The 22,393-nt window shown below is 35.5% G+C and overlaps 1 protein-coding gene across 2 annotated transcripts in view; it reads left to right on the plus strand.

Moving 5' to 3' along the window:
* Positions 1-22,393, plus strand: part of Nell2 (neural EGFL like 2) — a 390,044-nt gene that overhangs the window by 48,424 nt on the left and 319,227 nt on the right. For both annotated transcript variants that reach the window (XM_010638373.2, XM_010638375.3), the window contains exon 3: positions 9,934-10,084. In XM_010638373.2, the coding sequence (XP_010636675.1) occupies positions 9,934-10,084 (151 nt within the window). The remainder of the gene's footprint in view (positions 1-9,933; positions 10,085-22,393) is intronic.

Consider the following 22,393-nt stretch of genomic DNA (forward strand, 5'->3'; position numbering starts at 1 on the left):
AGACTAAGAACAGTGAAACTTCAAGTGTTTTTATAAAAGAAATTGAAATATTTCAATTATTTCAGATTCTTGTGGCTGTAGTCAGAACAGAACTATATTCTATAAATTGTCATAGTCCACAAATTTAGTTTTCCATATGTATTTAAGATATTGAGTCATGACTCTATAGATTGTAGGCATTCATCGGAGGTTTAATATGATACAACATTTGGATTGGTTTAAATACAAATTATTGATAATTCTAGCAAATTATTGGTTCTTAAATCTGCTGCATATGTTCAAATGGTGTTGTTGAGACGTATTTCTAGATAACGAGGCAAGATCAACAAGGGAATACAGTTTATTAATATTATGGATGATATCATCATCTATCTTTTTTGTCATCATTGTCATCATCATTAGTCATAACCACCTTTTTATTTTGTATTTTGTATTAGTGCATGTCTGCAGTATCTAATTTTACATTCGTGTACATAACATATCTTGATTCTTTTTTCATCCCCTTCCTCTCCCTCTCCTTCTCCACATCTCTTGATCTGATTACCATTTGAGAAAAATCTATGCCCTTTCTTACTATCTTTATTTTGATATTTATTTATATTTTGGGCTTCTAATATAAGAGAACACATGGGAACCTCCTCTTCAATACCATATGGATATTTTGGAGACATTTTGTTGCCTTGTTTTTTTCATGTTTCTCTGTGTGTGTGTGTGTGTGTGTGTGTGTGTGTGTGTGTGTGCACGTGCACACACAAGGTAAGGCTTATAGATTGATTATAGTGCAAAGGAGACCTCTTTAATGTCTGCTTTTCAGGGATGTCTTCTGGGTGTGGTTATTAGCCTTTGCCTCTCTCCCAGGATCCTGCCCCCTCCATTGATTTAATTTAAAATGAATTCTGTCGTTATGAATGAAAGGCTTTCTTTCCCAGCATCTGCAGCCTTGGAATTCAGCCAGTCACGATTGTGTCTGCCTAGCTTTAGGGCCTGTGGGATTGTAAGATGCCATCCCTGCACTGGAAGCCACTCTGTCCACTCATTCCAGACTGTGGTAAATGTCCAAGCCAAAGAGTGTCCTTGCTCACATTGATAGACAGGAAAGCAGTCAGCCCTCTGGTCTCTCTGGCTGGAGGCCATAGGATTGGTCTGCAAGCAGACTTTTGGGCTTAGTGTAGATACATGCTGGGTCTGATTTCTCCCTTCTCTGATCCAAGCTTTGTCCTGGTCCAAATCAGGTAAGTCAGTCAGTGCCTCTCTTGCCCTGTGCCAAAGTAAAGCAAAATGTAGAGCCAGCTTGGAGTTAGTGTCTCATTGTGCTGCAGGTGGTGTCCTGCTGCACTGTGCTCCCACCACCTTCTTTCCCAGGGCATTGGCCTCATCCAGGTTCCACTGGGTCATGTGCTTGGTGCCTCTGCTGGCATGTGCAGAGGAGAAACAAAACCGAGCAGGCTTGAAGTTGGTAGATAGCCATGGCCAGCACATGAAATCTACTAGTGTGGAGTTGGCTAGGGACTAATGCCATGGGCAAAAGTAGATTCTGTCCATAGTGGGCTTATCATATCTTCAAGACCCTTAAGAACTTAATGGGGTGATTTTCCCTGATATGCTGTTCTATACATTCAGGCACTTCCTGATTAGAAACAACTGTCTGATGACAGCTGGCCAATAAGTGACCTTGGAAAACTGGGTGACCAGCAGAGCTTCTGTGCTGTGCAGCACCCTGCAGTCTGTAATCCTCCCTAGGGGAACAAGGACTGCAGCCAGGTGCCTTAGGAAAGCCTAGTCTCTAGAAGTAGGCAGAATGTCAGAATCTCACTTTTTAGTAATTTTGTGAGTGGTCAGGAATAATTCTGTAGAACTCAAAAGACTAATTCACCCAAAGATCAAGAGAATTTTATTTATCTTCACAATACAGTTTTATGAAAGTTGTAAAGTAAAGGTTTAACTATTCCCTGACCTATGCATTGTTGTGATGTTGTAAGACCCATTGTGTAGTAACAGGAATCACGTTGGCCTGGGTTAGTATCCTGGCTGTGCCCCTTGAATTGAGTCGGTTCAGTGATGTATATTGCCAGAATTACTTTTGTGATTTTTCAGTGCAATAAATTGACAGAAATGAGCTCTCATTTTTAGCCCCTTATGGTGATAATCACAACTGTCTTGGTTTCTCTGTATTTCTTTTTCTGAATCTGCAATTTCTATTATAATGAAGCATGTAATTCCAATTAGTATAAAAAGTTGCCATAAATTGTTCATGCTTAAAGACTTTGCAAACTGTATATATAGTGTTAACCAAATTTTAATGGCTTTAAAGATTGTTACCATTATTTTGCTTTGAAAGATTACAGTCAATTTTGCAGATGGCAAGGGGATCTAGAGATGAGTGAGGGATAAAAAGAATGAAGATATGTTAAGTACATGTAACTATTCCCTAAAATGAATGTAAATATTGTGCACTACAAATGCATACTAATAAAAATTTAGAAGAAAATATATACTCTAAAATCATGAGTATATTGAAGGGGGAGTTAAAGCAATGGACAATGACCCTAATAATAGTTCTAATTTAGTATCTTTCCTAATCTGCATTGAAAACACAGTAACATCATAAAGACTGAAAAATGATAATTTGGTGAGTTTGGAACATTCTAAGTAAACTATTCTATATCTGGGATTAGGTAGATTTTATAGTTGAATTTAAAAATGGCATTTTCATCATTATGTGGGGAAAATTATTACATTTCTGCACACTGCAGCGGAAGGGGACTCATTTCATTTATGATGGCACTTGCAGTTACACTTTTTAATATAGAAGAAAATAGTGCTTACTATTTTTTTTTACTGAGAATTGGAAAAGTTCTTTCTGCTTACTTTTACTATTTTATGTACTGAAAATATTTAGGCATTTCTATATACTCACAGTGAAGTCTCTGAAAGCAAAATTAAGACAACAGCCTGATTCATAATAGCAACAAAAGAATATTTGGGTGTAAATTTAGCCAAGAAACTGAAAGATCTATGTGATGAAATCTAATGAAGCATTGCTGAAAGAAAGTGAAGGAAACATACATGTATTCATAGATTATAATAATTTATATTGTTAAAATGTCCATACTACCCAAAAGTAATCTGCAGAGTCAGTGCAATCCCTATGAAAATTCCAATGGCATTGTTCTCTGATGTAGAAAAAAACAGTCCTGCAAATTCATATGAAAACATGAAAGAATCCAAGCAGCAAAAAAATTCTTAAGCAGAAAGAACCAAGATGAAGATGTCATACTGCCTGACGTAAAAGCTAAACTACAAAGTTGTAGTAATGTAAACAGTAATGTAACTAGCATAAAAAGCAGAGAGAGCAGTGGAACAGTACAGAGTTCAAAACTAAATCTCATTTACAATCTACTTACCTTTGATAAAAGTTCCAAAACCAAACAGTGGGGAAGGATAGTCTCTTCAACAAATCATGTTGGGAGAACTAGATTTCCAAATATGGAAGAGTAAATCTGACCTTTATCTAGTGCCATGTAGAAAAAATAAGCTTCAAATTAAAAACAAATGTAAAACCTACTAGAAGAAAACACAAATAAAAATTGTATTAACTTTGATATGTGTGATAATTTTTTAATACAGTCCATAAATTACAGACAACAAATGCAAAAATAGACAAATGGAATTGCATCAAACAACAAGAGTTTCTACATAGCAAAGGAAACAAGAAAATGAAGAGGTAATCTATGGAATAGAAGAAATGATTTGTAAACCATACATTTAATAAGGAGTTAGTATATAAAATATGTAAAGATTCCTGCAAGTTAATAGCAAGAAAAATGAGCAAAGGAATTTCTTAAGAAGAAGTCATACAGTCAGCAAGTATGTGAAGAAATAGTAGCATTACTAATCATCAAAAACAAATTAAACCCACAAAGCGATATCAGCTCATGCTTGTTAGAGTGACTATTACAAAAAAGACAAATGATAACAAATATCAGTTAGCAGGTAGAGAAAAGGGAAACCTTTTATGATATAGATGAGAATCTACATTTGTACCGCCATTATGGAAAACAGTATGGGACTTCTTCATAAAATTAAAAATATAACTACCACAAAGCCCAGCAATCTCACTCATTTGTATAATTTTAAAGGAAATGAAATCACTATCTTTTTTTTATAAAATGAACAATAAGTCACACATGTGTAAATACTGAATAGTTTCTCTCGTGTGAAAAAGTATAATAGTACACAAGATCCTAATGAGATAATTAACAGTGTGAAATAGGAAGAAAAGGGCTAAAGGTGTAAGGAAAGTGGGAAGAGTAGGGGAAAGGGAATAAGGGAAAAGAAAAAAATATGAGAAAATGAAAAAATGGAAATAAAGTGTTTGTAAATGGGGAGGGGAAGAGGGGGTGAAGGGAGGACGGGGACAAGGGGAAAAATGAGAGCCAAGACCTGTCATGTAAAGGTACACAATCCCAGTAATGAATGTAACTGTATTGTATACCTAAAATGTAAAAATAAACTCAATAAAAAGAAAAACAATGAACAATAGAAATTTATTTGGCTTATATTTCTGAAATCTGAGAAGTCTAAGACTGAGCGACTACATCTGATGGTGCCTTCTTCCTGTGTCATAACATAGTGGAAGGTATCACACAGGGGTGGTAGGAAACAGGCCTAGGAACAGGAAGACAGAAAAGAGGAGCAGAAAGAAGAGAGGAGAGGAAAGGAAAAGATAAGGGTCACAGGACTGAACTCTTCTCTTTTATGATTAATGTACTCATTCCATGCTAGGCTTAATTAATTCATGATGGCACAGCCCTCATGACCTAATCACCGCTTAAGGTCCACCTCTCACCACTGTTACAAAGGTAATTACATTTCTTTTTTTAATGAAGTGCTTGTTCTTTATTGAATTTTAGTGAACAAACAAAAAGTGATAGAATACTGCATTCAAAAAGTCAAACTTTTTTTAGCTTATTAGTACATATTTGTAGTGCATAATGTTTACATTCTTTGTGGGAAGTTGGCGCATGTACATAAATGTCTTAATTCCTTTTTTCATCCCCTTTTCCTTCCCTTCCCTCTCTCCCCACTCAGCCCATCCCTTGATCCACCTATCTGTTGACCTCTTTCCTTCCTTTTTTTTTTTTTTTTTTTTTTTGTATCTGTTTGGAGTACATAGTGTTTGCATTGCTTGGGTGGGTTGGTATATGTACATATTACAACCAAATTCCATTTTTTTTTCATCTCTTTTCTATTTCTTCCCTCTCCATTCCTTCCATCTCTTTACCCTATTTCCTATTATCTATTTTTTATTTTGCCCTTTGTTTTTACTCTGGGTTTCTCATAAAAGAAACAATGTGATGTTTAAGCTTGTGCACCTGATTTATTACATTTATCATTATGATATCAGGGTGCATTCATTTTCCTATAAGGACTCAAGTTTATATTTATTTATGGCAGAATAGTTGTCCATGATGCATATAACCACATTTTCTGTATCCATTTATCTGTTGATGGATATATAGGCTGCTTCCAAAATTTAGTTATTATGAATTATTCTGCTGTAAACATGAGTATGCATGTACCTCTGAGAATCAACAAATGGGGTCATATTAAATTAAAAATCTTCTGCACAACCAAAGAAAAAGACAGAGTGAAAAGACAACCTACAGTATAGGAAAAATTTTCACCATCTATTCCTTGGACAGAGGACTACTATCTAGAATATACAAATAATAAAAAAAATTAGACTCTCAAAATAAAAGACCTAATCAAAAAATGGGCAAGCAAAAGGAATAGACAATTGACAGAAGAAGTACAAATAATCAATGAGTACTTGAAAAAATTCTCAGCATCACTGCCCATTAGAGAAATGCAAATTAACACAGCACTGAGTTTCAGTGTTACCCTCGGAAGAATGGCTATCATCAAGAAATCAAATAATAAGTCCAGTGCAGCATGGCTTTTTAATTTAATTTTTCATTTTTAAAAATTTAACTTTATTGGTACATTTTAGGAGTACATTATGATCCCATTCATCATTGGGAATTTGTACTTGTATGTGATATATCTTGTTCTTGTCTTTTCCCGTTCCTCTTCCTTCCCTTCCACACCTCTACCCATCCTATTTAAAAAGCTTTGTTTCTGTTGTTTCTTTCTTTTCTTTTATTTCCTTCCCCTTCTTTCCTTCCCCCCTTCATATAGAATCCTTTCCCCCATGCCCATTGTGTGTGTGTGTGTGTGTGTGTGTGTGTGGAGTGTATATTCTGTCCTTGCTATGCCACTAATTTAGTATTTATGGTTCATCATTTCATCCACCTGTGATTCCTGTGATTTCTGTGATTCCTCAGGACATGACTTCAGATCCCACGTTTCTATGACTTCTGAATCTGTATGGTTAGCGTTGATTTCTTGGAAGATCAGGTTCTGACCTCACAGTGCCAGCCTAACGCTGGGCACTTCCATGTGAACGCCCCGTAACCACTTAAAATTACCCTTGCTGGAATCATCACACTCTAACTGCATTTACCTTCACTTAGTCCCAACGATAAACCGTGTATTTTACTGGATTAATTTGTCTAGCTTTCTGTTACCTTTTGATGTGGTTTATTAGTGCCCAGGTTCTTTTGGTTTTATTTTCTGATTATCTCCTGAAACTCACTGCTCCCATCTATCGTCCAGTCAGAGTTCTGAGGCCCACATGAAGCCCTTGCTGGACTCAGACGTGATGGCCAGTTGAAAACATATTTATAAGGAGAGAAACAGATCTAAATATTATTAGTGTAACGTAAGCGTTGCTGGAAGACGTGTTCTATGGATGGAAGACGGAGTTATGTGAATTGTGTGATCACAACTTGTACTTCCTTGGGTGCTCTTTCTGCATTGGTGGTGAACCGACAGCATGTGGGCTGCAGGGGCTCTTTGTGTCATTGACAGCTCTGAAAGGTTTTCCATCTCTGATCTAGCGGAATTGAGAGATTTCACCGGTGTCTTTGGTCCCTGGGCTGGAAGGTCAAGTAAGGAGATCATCCTGAAGCATGAGGAGTCTGGTCCAGTTTTCTCCCTACTGTTGGCCTGCCACCTTCTCTCTCATTCCAACACAGGTGGGAAGCCCAGGCAAATCCCCATTTTTAAACATGTGTGCAATGGACTTGATTAATCAGAATCGAAAGAAAGTATAGTGTTTTTCTTTTCACTGAAGCATATGTTAAGCAGGGCCTCTAGTGGCCACGTTCATGCTGGAAGTTTCCTTCTTTCTTCAAGTCATTTTGTTCTCATAACTGAGAGCAAAACAGGAAAATAAAGAGCTGGGCTGAATGGGGTAAGTGATCAATGGGGTAAGTGATTCTGCCTGGAGCTGTGGCCCTGTTTGAATGAATGTTTGAATGAATGCACTCCAAATCTAAACAGGGTGGAGGCACCACAGGACCTCACTTACCATCCAGAAGGGTAGTTGTGTTCTGCATTTGCATCCTCATCTGTCATCCTGCTTGGACAAGAAAAGGGTGCTGCTCAAGCTTCCTGCCTATAAAGAGGAGAAACATAACAATTATTTATAATTTAAATTTAATTTGTTTTTATCTACCAAATTAAAATGAAATGATGAAGATTCTGTATAGAGTGGATGAAAAAATTCACGCTAGATATAATCATTCTCAGAGAATTACATTTTGTAAGCGTCCTTGAGGAAGTAGAAAGATTTGTAGCTAGGGGGAATTGTGTGGAATCTTCTCCATAGCTATTTTGTATCTCATGGTGACTGAGGAGAAACTATTATGTTAACCATAGTAGGAACAGAGTATTGTTAAATTTTGGTGACTATTCAGTAGATATATGGATGTTTCTTTTGGGCTATAAGAAAGTTTCTTTTTCCCAAAACTTTGAACAAAAATTGTGGGCCTGAATTCATTGCCCTGGAGTTCTTGAACTAATTACTTCAGACAAGGATAGACGATGTTTTGATTGGACAGGGTGTGTCACATGACAAAAACTGTCACAGAGCAGTCATGACTGAGAGTATGGAGGCATTATTTCTCAATGGCAAACACTGTCTGAGTTTTTTCCCCCAAGAAGGTAAATTATTATGGTGATGGAATCAACAGATAGCCATTACATTGGGCTACAAAGTCCTACTGCATCCGATCCAGCTTTCCTATCCTGCCCCATCTAGCAGCGCCTTCGTTTCACCCCTTGCAGCTAAGCTTTGTATGCTCCTATCTCTGTTCGTATTCACGAGGTATTCTTATGACTGGAATTCTCTTCCTTCCTTTTTCTACTGGGTTAAGTCCCGATCAAATGCCATCCGCTTTGTGAGCCTTGCCTCCAGATGCTTTGGCTGCTTTTCCTTGTGTGATCAGGTAACACTTTGGATTTACTTGTATGGTAGCATTTCTTTCATTGCATTGGATTATTTGTTCCTCCCTCCATTTTTTGGGTACCTCACAGGCTTCTTTATACCTCTGTATCCCTGGTCATGCACACAGATAAGGTGACTACATTTTTTTTCATACATTTGTGGACCTAGAAAGGTGGGGAACTTTGGATTAATTCTGTAGTTTCAGTTTCAACAAGGTTAACATTCTGTGCTAGGTTTTTGCTGCACTGCTTGCTAGAGAGTGTTTGGAAATGTGTGGAAGTACTTTGGGTTTTTGCAGTATGTGAGGATTGGGTACCACTGACATTCCTTGGGTGGGGCAGGAATGCTGACTATTCTTTAGGGCATGGGACAGTCCTGAACAGGAAGGGTTGTCCTGTCCTGTTGAAAACTGTTCACCTAGTCTGAAGTGTAGAAAAGGGGAGAATGATTTTTAATCACTACACAAACTACATTTCTGATTCCATCAACTCATTGCACATACTATAAATAAAGCGTTGAGCTTAAAGTTTGTGGGTTGTTTGAGTGATAAGGTTTTCTTGTGCACTAAATCCATTTCTATCCCCACCTATTTCTTCCACATCCTCTTATTCTTCTGAATCCTGAGGTTGAAGTGAAAGAATGAATCATATGAAAGCACAGAGTACACTTTTCTCATTTTCCAGGCAAACCTTCCTTGGTTAGATTTTCTCTGAGCCTGAAAAAAGGGAATGGGAATTAAGGTCTATGCAATTTGGTGAGGTGATTTTATCTCAATACTTCATCTACTACACAGAAGGCTGAGAGTGACTAATTTCACTGATCTTTTTTTTTTTTCTTCTTAATCTATTTTTAGCAAGTCTTATGCTAAAGACATCAGTGTGGAGAGTGGCACATAGCTTTAAATTCAGCTTTCTGTCAGGAGGTGTGGAAAAGCTAACTGGCTCTGGGGTGGTCAGTTAGGCCCTATTTCAGGAAGTTCATCTTTCTCCTCATCATAGATAGTGATATGGCTGTTGTTTCTAACATGCAGGAAGCATGCAAAGAGAAAACTGGAGGTGCACCTCTTAAAATTAGTTTCTTTGATTCTTTGCCTTAAAAGTGACATTTTTAAAAAGGTTCATGAAACAAGATTCCTTTAGTTCCCGTGATTCCAATATCCTATGAGATTTATGATATATATGATATAGATATATAGTAAAATCTTGTTGAATACATATAATATCAATAGTATAAAATCTTATTGAACTTATCAGTAGTCTAAACCTTGATATTTATCAGTTATCACTTGAAGTTTTTTGAAAACTGTGACTTTTATTAGTACACGGTTTTAGTACACAGTGATCACATTCGTTGGGGAGTAAGTGCGTGTACACAACACCTCGTGATTATTCCTTTCTTTCCCCTTCCCTCTCCTTCTTGATCTTCTTCCCATTTGCAAAAGACCGATCACCCTGTTTCCTAGCATCCATTTTTTGTCTTTAATTTATACTTTGTTTTTTTCAAAGATGTTATTTAAAATATACTTTATAAAGATAAAATTATATTCTATTCCTAACAAATATTTATGTATTTTTTTAAAGATGTTCCCAGAAGCATAAAGGCATCCACTGCTACAGCTGAGAAGTTTTTTCAGAAGCTGAGAAATAAACATGAGTATACTGTTTTGGTGACACTGAAACAGATGCACTTAAATTCAGGAGTTATTCTTTCTGTTCACCACTTGGATCATAGGTAAGTGTGACTGCTTGGGTTTCCTGTGTTTTCACTGTATTGTTAAGTGAATATATTAAAGACAAGTAAACAAAGGAAGCTATGATATATACATGGTAGGCTTTAAGCAGTGATTTTGCTATGTTGTGCAGCATTACCAACAGAAAATTGAGATCTGCATTAAAGTAGAGGAAGCCATCACTTTTTAGGCTGCTAAGAAAACACAGAAGTCACTGTTCCTGAGACAAATTTGTTAATTCCTAAATTCCTCAAGAGGTATCATCATCAGTATTAAGGCTAAGCTTACTGCTTCTTAATTTGAATCAGTTCCTGGAAAAGTACCATATTCTCTTTTTTTGGGAAATTTTTGGGTTTAGAGTTTAATAGTCTTACAGTTTTAATCAGTGACAGGCAACTACTTTTCTACCTCACAGACTGCAGAAGTAATAGGTGTATTCCTGGATGTATGTTGAATAAAATTGATGTTTAGTATTTTCAACCTTCTTTCATATGTAGAAACATCCTTAAGAAAGCTGGTGGGTGAAAAGGAGGGTGGGAGGAGAAGAAATTCATTCATGATGCTCGATATATACGTATATTGCTACAAAATAATACCGCTTACCTTAAAACAGTTCTTTCCTGGAAGAATAATTATAGTTGTATTATCTCGACTTTGGGAAATTCATATAATCTCTGTGTCTCTGGAAACTGGGATAGTAACAGTACCTAGTTAGGATGTTGTGAAGCATAACAAGTTTATGTATCTAATATGCTTTACCTGTATAACAACTTTAATGACCTTGTTCAAGTAGGGACAGACACCTTTTTCTTTTTCTTAAGATGTGAGGTAGACTTTGCAAATCTTTGCTAATTACTAAAAGGCAAACAAATGTATGAGAAGAGCAAAATATAGCAAGTCTGACTTACAGAGGAAGGTTTTTAGGCACACTCTGTCTGCCTTGCTTTCTAGGACTGGGGGCCCCATCTTATTCTACCTTTAACTCCAAAGGAGAATTTCCCAGGCCCCTCACTTAGCTTCCATTCCTCCCACATTCTGGGCTGTGTTTGAAGGAAGGGTGTCATCCTGGTGAGTGGCTCAATCCCTTAGAGGCAGAGTGAGAAAGAGAGAGAGGTTCTGCTTCCAGGGAGTCACTAGGGCTTTCCCCTGGTCCTAGGGATGGGATGGACCTCATTTCGGGTGATGGAGTTCCTGTGAGCTCTGTGCTTATAACCTTGGGCCTTTGACCACTGCAGTTGTGTTTTTAGGTAACATGAATCACGTATAGTGAAGATAGTTTCTTTTGCAGAGTGATCTGATTATTGCTGATTATCTCTTCTTACCAAGAAGATCTTCTCTTTATTTTTCACACTAGATTTTTCCCTGTAGTTTTCTTTCACTGACCTGTTTGTGAAGACAGAGAATACATTCAGCTTTCATCCAGATGACATTTTTACACAGGGGATGGCCCCTGCCACTTTTTTTTTTGTTTTACTCCTCTTGTTTCTGCAGTTACCAGTAAGTCCACCTGCTCCTCTTTGGGCTTCGTGATCAGGCTTCATTAGTTGTTCATTAGAACAACTTCATTGTTGCCCGCCTTTCTTTCTTTCTTTCTTTCTTTCTTTCTTTCTTTCTTTCTTTCTTTCTTTCTTTCTTTCTTTCTTTCTTTCTTTCTTTCTTTCTTTCTTTCTTTCTTTCTTTCTTTCTTTCTTTCTTTCCCCCTCCCCCCTCTCTTTCTCCCTCCCTCCCTCTCTCTCTCTCTCTGTTTCTTTTTTGGTACCAGGGGTTGACCTCAGGTCCTTGTGCTTGCGAGGCAGGTAGGTGTGTTGCCCTCCTTTATATGAGTTTCAGCTGGTGTTTCTGTTGGCCCCTAGAATTGGATGCCTAACTATACACGTCTGACAAGCACCAGTCTCTTTACTCTGCACATACTTTCAACATACATTTACTAACATAGTTTGAAATTTTTCTTAGCATCTTAAACTTTATAAAGATATAGATAAGTAAAGCGCTGTCTGACCTTCATCAAATGACTTGCTGTCAGGCAGATCCTTTTTTATTCTATGAAGTAGATTTTTTAAGGTTATATGTAAGGCTTTGTATTCCTTATTTTAGTTAAAATAATTTCCAAATTATTACAGCAATGTGTTTTTTATAGAAAATTTGTAAAATGACAAGTGTAATGAAATAGGAAAACTCATACAAAACTTATAATAAAAAAGAAACCCATGGAATTCTGGGTTTTTGTTTTGTTTGTTTTGGTACTGGGGATTGAACACGGGACCTTGAGCTTGCGAGGCAGGAGGTGGCGCCACTGAGTTAAATCCCCATCCCCATCTGTTATATTTTAATACAATATTTTTGTCTATGTGTGTAAATATGCCATATATTGTTTAATCAATTTCTTATTTTTAACTCAATTTTTGAATTTAATGAGTAATATCACAGAGGGGGAATATAATTATTCATAGATCTTTGTGCTCAGCTCTCACATTTTCTAGTTATATGTCTATAACTTGTTTTACTTATTCCTCTTACCTTCATAGCTTCCATAAATTTTAATAAAATGTAGCTGAGCTAATGCCACATTGAGATACGGTATCTGTTTCTATTACATAAAAAACAAGTTAGTTTCACTTTCTGAGTAAGCCAACAGTCATTAAATGCTTGCTGTGTACCTGGCATAGCAATGCATTTGTTCATTTTATCAGTGTTTATTAGTGGTTAAGAGTATAGACCTGGTAGTGGACTCTCTGTATTCCAGGAGAAGCCTTACCACTTAATTGCTTTTTGGTCTTATGCAAATTGCTTCACTTTTTTTGTAACTCAGTTTCCTCATTTATAAATCCATGTACAGTGCTTGAAATTATTAGTGATAAATAGTCCACAGAAGTTCCATAGACACACTAGGTCGACGCCTTTTTTTTGCTTGACTGGCTAGAAGGATGAAGTGGCATTTTACCATGGTTCAAGAAAGCTCCTCAACCCACAGCAGGCAGGAAGCAGAGAAAGTGAGAAGGAGGGTCCTGGGGCTAAGAATACATCCACCTCACGGATCCATCCTTCTAAACATGCCCTACTTTGTACCACCAACCACATGGACTCACCAATGGATTAATCCACTAATGAATATAGTGCCCTTTAATCCAATTGCTTTCCCAAAGCCCCTCCTCTAAATAGATGAGACTTTTGGGAGATATTTTAGATTTAAAAATAACAAGTGGTTTCTAGAGAAATCTATGGGACAAGATAAAGCATGTGAACAAATAGAAACCTAGTTAAATGATACAGAAAATGCTGTTTTTTGGTACTGAGACATATTTCTCCTATGGACTTTTATGCAAAATATAGTGAGAATCCTTAGAAAACAAGTTTAGAAGGCTTTCTGTTGGCAAGTAGCATCATGCCACAGTGCACTTCAGAAAAAACAAATCTACAGTAATCCCATTTAACGTGCATCTGGGGCAACAACTGTTGAAGTAGCAGTGCACCCCTTAGGGGCCTTTATTTGCTGTAGTAATGTGTGGGACAGCTCTGTACAATCATGTTTTCCAGCTCTGTGTGCCAGTAGTCTCTTACCTTGGTATTCCACAGAACTTGCTTTTCTCTGAGTGGTAGTGATTAGTACAGGTCCAGTAGTAAGATTTTTTTCTAATTCGCAATAAGAGCTCTTGTGCCTGCCATGCCAGTGGATGCTCATTTTCCTAAATCTTCTTGAGTAGTGGTCTGGTGGTATGCTCAGCCAGGGTGTGCTTTTGAGTTCATGTTCTTATCTGCCTAGTAGAAAGAGCAGGAGCAAGGACTTGTGAATTTAGACTCTGTGAGACTACAAAGTGTCTGCAAGAGAACAAACCCTAAGTAAACCTTAACATTGTTATTAGAAATTATGTGAGACCACCACTCTCCCCCTTGTACGCTCTTGACTCCAGTCTTATGTCCAGTGGACTGACTGCAATGAGTCCTCAGCTGTCATGCAGCCTGTTCTTGAGCTTAGTAGGGAGAAGGGAGGAAAATGTTGCAGACCTGGTAGCAATGGAGCAAGAGAGGAGTCTAGACATTGGGTACAGTGGTCAGCCTGCTCATTGTTTCTGTGTCACCTCCTCTTATCTGCTTGTCCAAATCCTACTCATATCGAAATTGTGCCTCTATCTCCATGAATCTGTTATTGATCTTTCCAGTTTATATTAAATTATTTGTTTCCAATGCATTTATACAATGTGTGTCATTCCTTTTGGCCTTCTAACACAAAAGGTATACCATTATTTAAATGTCTCATGTGTTTACATACATAGTAATTGCAGTTTTGTTGTTTGTGTGTGTGTGTGTGTGTGTGTGTGTGTGTATACCAAGGATCCAACTCCAGACCTTGTGCTTGTGAGGCAGGTGGTGGCACCACTGAGCTAAATCCCCAGCCCAGTAATCGCATTTTAAGACATGAAAAATATTTACATATTTTGATCACAGCTACTTAGTGAAATAGCACTAACAAATACTTAGCAAGACATTTTAAAATTTAAACTTTTTTGAATGGGTAATAGATCCCATGATTAGAGATTTAAAAGGCGCACAGGATACAGAGGAAAAAAAAAATCTTCCTTCCTCCTTGTTCCCTGCTATTCAGAGTCTGTTTCTGGGGGAGACCATTATTATCATTGAAGATATTTAGAAAATAAGAGACATATAGAAAGAAAGTAGTACTCACCTAATCAGTGGCATGCTGGAGCCAGCTGACATACTGGCTTTCAACAGTTAAAACTTTATGAACTGGTTGATATTAATTTGGTAGATTGGGAATAGACTGTGATATAAAAATTAGCAAAATGTATAAACCAGTAAAGGCTACGAAGAACAGCTTTTAACAATATACTTTTTTCAGTAATCCTTTTTTTTTCATGTTTTCCTCCTACCATATTCGCTATACCAATGAATGTTAGCCAAAATCTTAAATTTATTTCTCTGGTGAACACAGAGCCAATTATCAAACATTTACTAGCACACCATTGCCTATAATCCTGGCATTTAAAGATAACCACCATTATCATTCTGGATGCAGCTTTTAGATATTATTCTTAGATAAACTTGATTGTGTTAAATTTTATGTATTCAATTACAAATTCTTTAAGATTTTAAGGTTTTTAACCATCAAGGATTGTGCACTGAACATGTAAATTTTATTACATCTGTTGCATTGTCCTCCATGGTTAGATGCTAAGTAAATATTCGCTGACAGAAGAAAGGAGTGAAGCTTGAAAGAAATATCGTGATGATTACACCAGGCATCATGAGATGCACTCAAAGTTTTCAGCAGGGTAGACAACAGGACCAGGAGAATGTTCATGCTACTGTATTGAGGCAAGGCACCTAATCTATCCTGAAATGTCATTAGCTCCAGAGTGAGGCATTCACTAACTGGCAGCCACTGCCTTGAAACAGCTGTAAGTCAAGCTCCTAGAGGATAACAACACCTGTAATGAGCTCTCCTGCAACATCACAGCCATTATATTAAACTGGAAACCTAATCACACAACTTTGTTGGTTAGGACATCTGAAACTAATTCTGGGACATCGGAAGTGAGCTGAGGAGCAAGACAGGAGGGCAGTGATCACATTATCTAGGAACTAGAAGAGAGTATGTCAAACCTTCGCTCTGTGTATATTTAGCCATCATCATCATTACCTAAAAACAACAGACAATAATATAGGGCATTTATCTGCAAGAACTAAGACACTTGGAATGATCAAAGCATTTTTCTCATCATTACAATTTTCTGACTACGGTACTTTGTTTGTAAAGACTACAGTACTGTGTGTCTAAAGGCAAAGAATAGAAAATAGAGAAATAATTTCCAGATACTGATTCACTTATCCATTTATAAAAACTATACAAAGGAAGAGAAATATGAAAAAAGTAAAGGCTCATTGTAAAAGCAAATGTTAGTTTATCAGTAAAAGTAAATCAGAAATTTCCTCTCAATTTCAAAAGGCATCTGCTTCTTTCTTTAATGTTTCCAAAGCTGTAGTTTTTTCAGGATAAATAAAAAATTTTTATTATCCGTATTATTCATATTTGGTGGAGTGTATTTTATAGCATTTCTCCTTTATTTAAAATAATGTTGGGAATTAGATAATTTAGTTCTTGTGGTGTTACTAGAATTTTCCTGATATCCCAGTATTATTCGTGCATCCAACTTTGAATGCTTTGCAGATAGCATACATGGAAATAATTTGTGGCTATAACTTTATAAATAAATATAAAACTCATAGTTCACTGTCATCTTCTGTATTAATAAACTTGAAGTGAAATAAATGACATTTTCCTACTATCTTAATATTAATTATTATACATTCTGGATAAGTAAGAATATATAGTTTTGTATGAGGTTGTTAAAATGTATCTTTATATTTGTGAGTGCTTCTCTGTATTAAGTCATTTTTCTTTCTTGACATTAGTAAGTGAAATTAAACTTCCTGGCAATATTTACTTGGCTTAATGGTTCTGAACTAAAATATTACTTTTTTTATTATGGATGAAATTAACAGACTCCCATAAAAGCTACTGCACTCTTTACTTTTTGGTTGTACTTTATTTAATAAACAACATTACATATAATGGGATTTCTAAATTAAAATTCCAAACTCCAAGTTCTACATAATTAAAAAAAATTACTTACAATTTATTCTCATGTTTATATACATTATTTGTCTCTAACAAAATTGCACCTATGTATATTCAAAACGTATATTTTGGTGCCATTCCCTATTGTTAAAAAGTTGCCATATAGATGCATCTATTCTAGTGGGTTAGACACGCGTACGCATCATCACCAACCAGGCATGTGACATGCTCATCAAAGAAACTGAATTAAAGTTAAGACTGAGGAAACTCAGGAAATGGGATTTGTTGTATTTATTATATGTACTAAATTTATATGTAGGTGAACGTATGGAAAGAAGCCCGTGTTTTGACATATGTCATGGAACACAGACCTCCCTTACAATCTGAAATAAGCAAGCCATTCTTTTCCTTTTGTTCAGCTTGCTACTCTTTCTGCAGGTACAAGGAATGATTCAATTGGCTGCTGCTACTGCAACTCATAGACGAACTAAACCGTATTTACTCCCACGACACATTTTTGGTATTTACCTCCCTAGAAAGAGTTGTGGAGGACCAGGAATAGTTCCAGACCTCCATCCTATTTGACCATGTGCAGTTTTCAAGTCCCAAGTACCTTAGACCCCCTCTTGTATGTCCTTCACATCTGCTCTCTTTATTTCAAGAAACACTGTCAGTGTGTGGTTGTTGTATAGGCAACTGTGTTGAAGAATGAACCTCTTGTGTTTGAGGAAAGCAACTCGGTGTTCATACTTGAATATTTTCCTGCTTCTCATTTCTATGTTGCCATGTCATTTCTTTTTAAATGATAGTAAAGGACAATTATTGGGTACAAATAATTGACCCATGTGGCTTTGAATGATCAGTCTGCTGCTTTTTCTGTTCACTGACTTTAACAGATATTTCTAACAATTTTAAAAGGTTCTAAGTAGTTTACCTGGGAATGGAAAATGTGAAGTTGTTCTTTTAGTTCTTTTGCTTTGCTTAGGATTTGTGACTTTATTTATCTCCCCTTTTACCTTTTTTTTTTGTTTTGTTTTGTTTTTGTTTTATTTTTTGGTTTTTTTGAGATAAGGTCTCAGTATATAGTTGAGACTAACCTGCAACTCACTATGTAGCCCAGGCTGGTCTCGAATTCACAGCGATCCTCCTGCCTCAGCCTCCCAAGTGCTGGGATTACAGGCGTGCGCCTCCACGCCCTGCCCCTTTTACAATTTTTGACATGTCTGAATTTTACAGATGTAATTCTCATTCTCATTTCCTTAAGGATTGAAATTTTCCTGCATATGCCATTTTTTCTTTAAAAAATATTTTTGTATTCTAAATGTAGCTCATTTATGCATATTACTTGATTGATATTTAAATTAATTACTTTTTATAGTTTCTTTCTTCATTTAAAGTAATCTTTCCTATCCTGAGATCAGGATTTACTTTAACATAGGTATGAAATAACGCATCACACAGTTTTTCAGGTAGACAATAGTTATAGCACCATGTTTAACATTTCCCACTGTAATCTGAAATGAAAATTTAGTTATGTTAAAAGTTAATTATTTATTCTCTTTTCTGTTTCATAAATTGGTCTATTTTTGTACCAGTGGTACACATATAGACAACCATTTTCATATTATAGTTTCTCAATGTACACATTTAAAAAATGTAAATACAAAAAATGCACTATTCAAATGTAATACATTATACTTATGAATGATATTTAAAATGTATTGTAGCTGGTGATTTAGCTCAGTGATTCTGCCACCTGCCTCATAAGCACAAGGACCCGAGTTCGATCCCCGGTACAGATAAAATGTATTGTAATCAGTATGTGGCACTGAATAATCAAAACAAGAAAGTGATGAGTTAGAATAGACCTTGACTATCATCAACAAGTATGGCTATTTCTATATGTACTGGGTATGTATTTATTTCTGAGTTTTAGGGTACTGAATAGATTTATAGATGAAGATGTAAATATAGGCATGAAATTCGGTTTGTTTATAAATTTAATGCTATTTACATATATGAATTACAGATTTTATGAAAAAATTAATACATTGTAGTCTCCTCAGCAAAATGTCCATTAACCCTCTCTCTTCAACAATGAATTTTAAAATTGCCTATTCAGTAGGTGAAAAGTAACACCTTATTGGTAAGTTTCAATTTTTTGTTTGCCACTCATACATGTCTTTATTTTATAAAGTGTGTATTTATATAACCTGTTCATTTTTCTTCCTTTCTCATTGATTTAAATGAACTCAATTTAATACAGATACTAAGTCTTCATCAGCTATCTTTCATTATTTTAAAGTTTTTATTTTTTTTGTGTACTAAAAATTTTTAATTGCTATGTAGCCAAATCAATGAGTTCTATTTCTGAAGGTTAGGATTATGTTAATAAAATAGAGAGACAAATGTTTTTACTCTCATAAAGAAAAGAAAAATCCATTAGAAAATTCAATTAAAAAATTTAAATTCAGTCAGAGAGATTGTGATCACATATATAAAATGAAACAAATTTAGCATGATTTTGGTGGTCATTCAACATAAGAAATGTACTGTTGATGTTGGTTTCTCTCATTTGAGGGATGCAGAGTATGAATAAGGAGCAAAATAAAAGATCAGTAAACCTCTATCAGGGAGATAATATGTTTTGCAAATGGAAAGGGGTCCAAAAGACCGAGCATAAGGAGGAAGTAGAGGAAAAGGGGACATAAAAGATTTAAGATCCATCACATATATGTCCCAAATACCTACAAGAGTGTAATCATTATATGTCACAAACATGAACTAAAACAACAACAATAATAATAATGGGGAAAGGGGATCTTGAGACAGAGAGAGATGTGGAGGGAGGAGGGAGAGGGATAAAAAGAATCAAGATATGTTAAGAATATTTATCTACTACTTAAAATGAATGTAAACTTCATGTACTGCAAACATGTACTAATAAAATAGTTTTAAAAAAGAAAAATGCTTTTGAACATAGTTCTTTGGTTGTTGAAGAATTTATGTCATGGGACTCCAGAGTACATGAGCAGATAGATACTACAGCACAACATTTGATTTTGCAATTAATTCTATAAAATAGTAATACAAGTAAATATAGATGAATGGTCCTATATTGATATTTTGCTTGGTGGATCTGGAATGGTGATAATAGTACATTTGCATTTAACTTTTCATTTTAATCTGCCAGACAGTATTCAAAGAATGGTTTATTTAAATGTCCTTTAGCTCTACCTAATGAAACAAACTGATGTTTTGGACTTAGATATCAGTATGATTACCTACAGCTCAGTTTAACCTGGTGGTACTAGTGTCATTTTTCCAGTAACCCAGTGTTTTTCTCACAGATTTGTAATCAAGTCTCCATCAATGCTGAGAGCTCTCTTTCTGGGCCCTGGAATCTGTTCTGCTAATTTTTTAAAAGTATACATTTGCAGTACATGCAGTTTACCATCATCTTGGTGAGTGGGTACATGAACATAGTTCAGCTACTAATCTTTTTGTTGACTTCTGCAGAAAAGCCATACCACTCTGATTACTATAGTTTTAAAAACACTTGATATCCAGTAGCTCAAATACCTGTGTTCTTCCTGTTAATACATTTTTATTTTTTGAAAATGTATTATTTGGTATAAAACAGAATTAACTTGTTAATTTATTTAAAAAGCATATTGAGATTCATATTGGCACCGCCTCACATTTATAGGTTAATGTGATTAACATTTTTATGACATTTAATCTTATAGAGATATAGTTTATTTCTTTATTTTTTCATATCATTTTGTATCTTTCTGCATGTACCTACTTTATTAGATTTATTCCTAGAAGTTGTGAGCCTAGCAAGGTAGTATCTTTATTTTTCTGTTATAGTTTCTAATTTCTAAAAGACTTTTAAGTTAGCATATTACTGGATAGTTATATTTTGTCCTGTATCAAAAGTAACATCTTCCATAGTATTTAATTAATTTCTTTTTTATCTTTGTGACAAAGTGTCTTTAAATGAAACACAGAATATAACAGTATTTTCAATGTACTGTCAAAGTTTAATCCTCTTTAAATATGCTATACATTGGTTGCACTGACATTTCAGTATACTTTTCCAAGATGAAAGTTAAGGGGTTATTGTAATATACTGGACTTTAATTCTTTTTCATTAAAACTTCTCCTTTAAGTCTCCTGATGTGAAGATTGAACTTGCCAAATCCTCTCTAGGTCCTTGATCAGTTGCTTTAAATCATGTTGCAAAAGGCTCATTAAAATGATAATGATCTTTCTACGATTTATTGTCAAGGAAATATGATTCAGCTAATTTAAAATTTGTTTCATTATTTCATTTAATTGTGATTAAGAGCAAACCTTTTTAAAGAGTCCAGGTGAAATATTATTTTTATGTGTTTATTGATGATGGGTCTATGTTATCTCCATTACTTAAAAAAACTTATTCCCTTTGTTGTGCATACTTCAGTTTCCTTGATTTGGGAGAGCAGTCTTATATTATTGAGGATGAAACCATGTATTGGTTTGTATCATAACAGTAGAGTAAAAGCCATGCATTTCCCTCCTCTCTTTTCAGTGATATCCATTGAGCACTTTGAAAGATGATTGACATGCTGTCATCTTTCCTTTATACTTTGGCCTTTGGTTATTTATGACTCTAGGTACTATAAAACATTTGATCATAGAATGGCATATTCTTGAATATACTCAGTAGCCCCCAGCATATGTGAATTACTGAGTATTAATTTAACGTAGCCAGTAAAGTACCCTGAACAGCACTGAAAGGCACTGAACGGTACTTCACAGAACTACAAGAAAGCAATTTACTTTGCAAATGACTTAAAATTCAAGCTATATACTTGCACACTTAAACTTTAAGCCACATACACTTACACTTAAGCCGCATAGACTTTTAAGCATTGAACATTGTATTTCTTTATTTTTTAGTTTATTGGTACATTTTAGGTATACAGTACAGTTACATTCGTTATTGGGATCTTGTACCTTTACATGACAGGTCTTGGTTCTCATTTTTTCCCCTTATCCCTGCCCTCCCTTCACCCCCTCCTCCCCTCCCCATCTACAAACACTTTATTTCCACTTTTTCATTTTCTCATATTTGTTTTTCTTTTCCCTTATTCCCTTTCCCCTACCCCTCCCACTTTCCCTACACCTTTATCCCTTTTCTTCCTATTTCACATACTATTATAGTACATAAGATCCTAATGAGATAATTGACAATGTGAGCATTATATTTAAAATGACATTTTGCTAAAGTGATATCTGAAAAATGACTATAATTTGTAAAATTTACAACGTTGAGTATTAATAAATTTGAAAGATATCTGAAAAATGACTATAATTTGTAAAATTTGCAACTTTGAGTATTAACGAATTTTTATATATTTGTCAGTTGTCAGTGTTTGAGAAATGATAAATCATTTGTAAATATCTTTTACCATTTTTATATGAGAGTATTTTTTTTTAATTTTATTGAGTTTGTTGGTACATATTAGGGATACAGTACAGTTACATTCATTGTTGGGATAATGTACCTCTACATGACAAGTCTTGATTCTCATTTTTTCCCCTTATCTCTGCCCCCCCCTCACCCCCTCCTCCCCTCCCCATCTACAAACACTTTATTTTCAGCTTTTCATTCTCTCACATTTTTTTCTTTTCCCTTTTTACTCTTCCCCTACCCATCCCACCTTCC

The sequence above is a fragment of the Fukomys damarensis genome, unplaced genomic scaffold (assembly GCF_012274545.1).
Source record: "Fukomys damarensis isolate Sample0158 unplaced genomic scaffold, DMR_v1.0_HiC HiC_scaffold_15, whole genome shotgun sequence".
Classification (NCBI taxonomy): domain Eukaryota; kingdom Metazoa; phylum Chordata; class Mammalia; order Rodentia; family Bathyergidae; genus Fukomys; species Fukomys damarensis.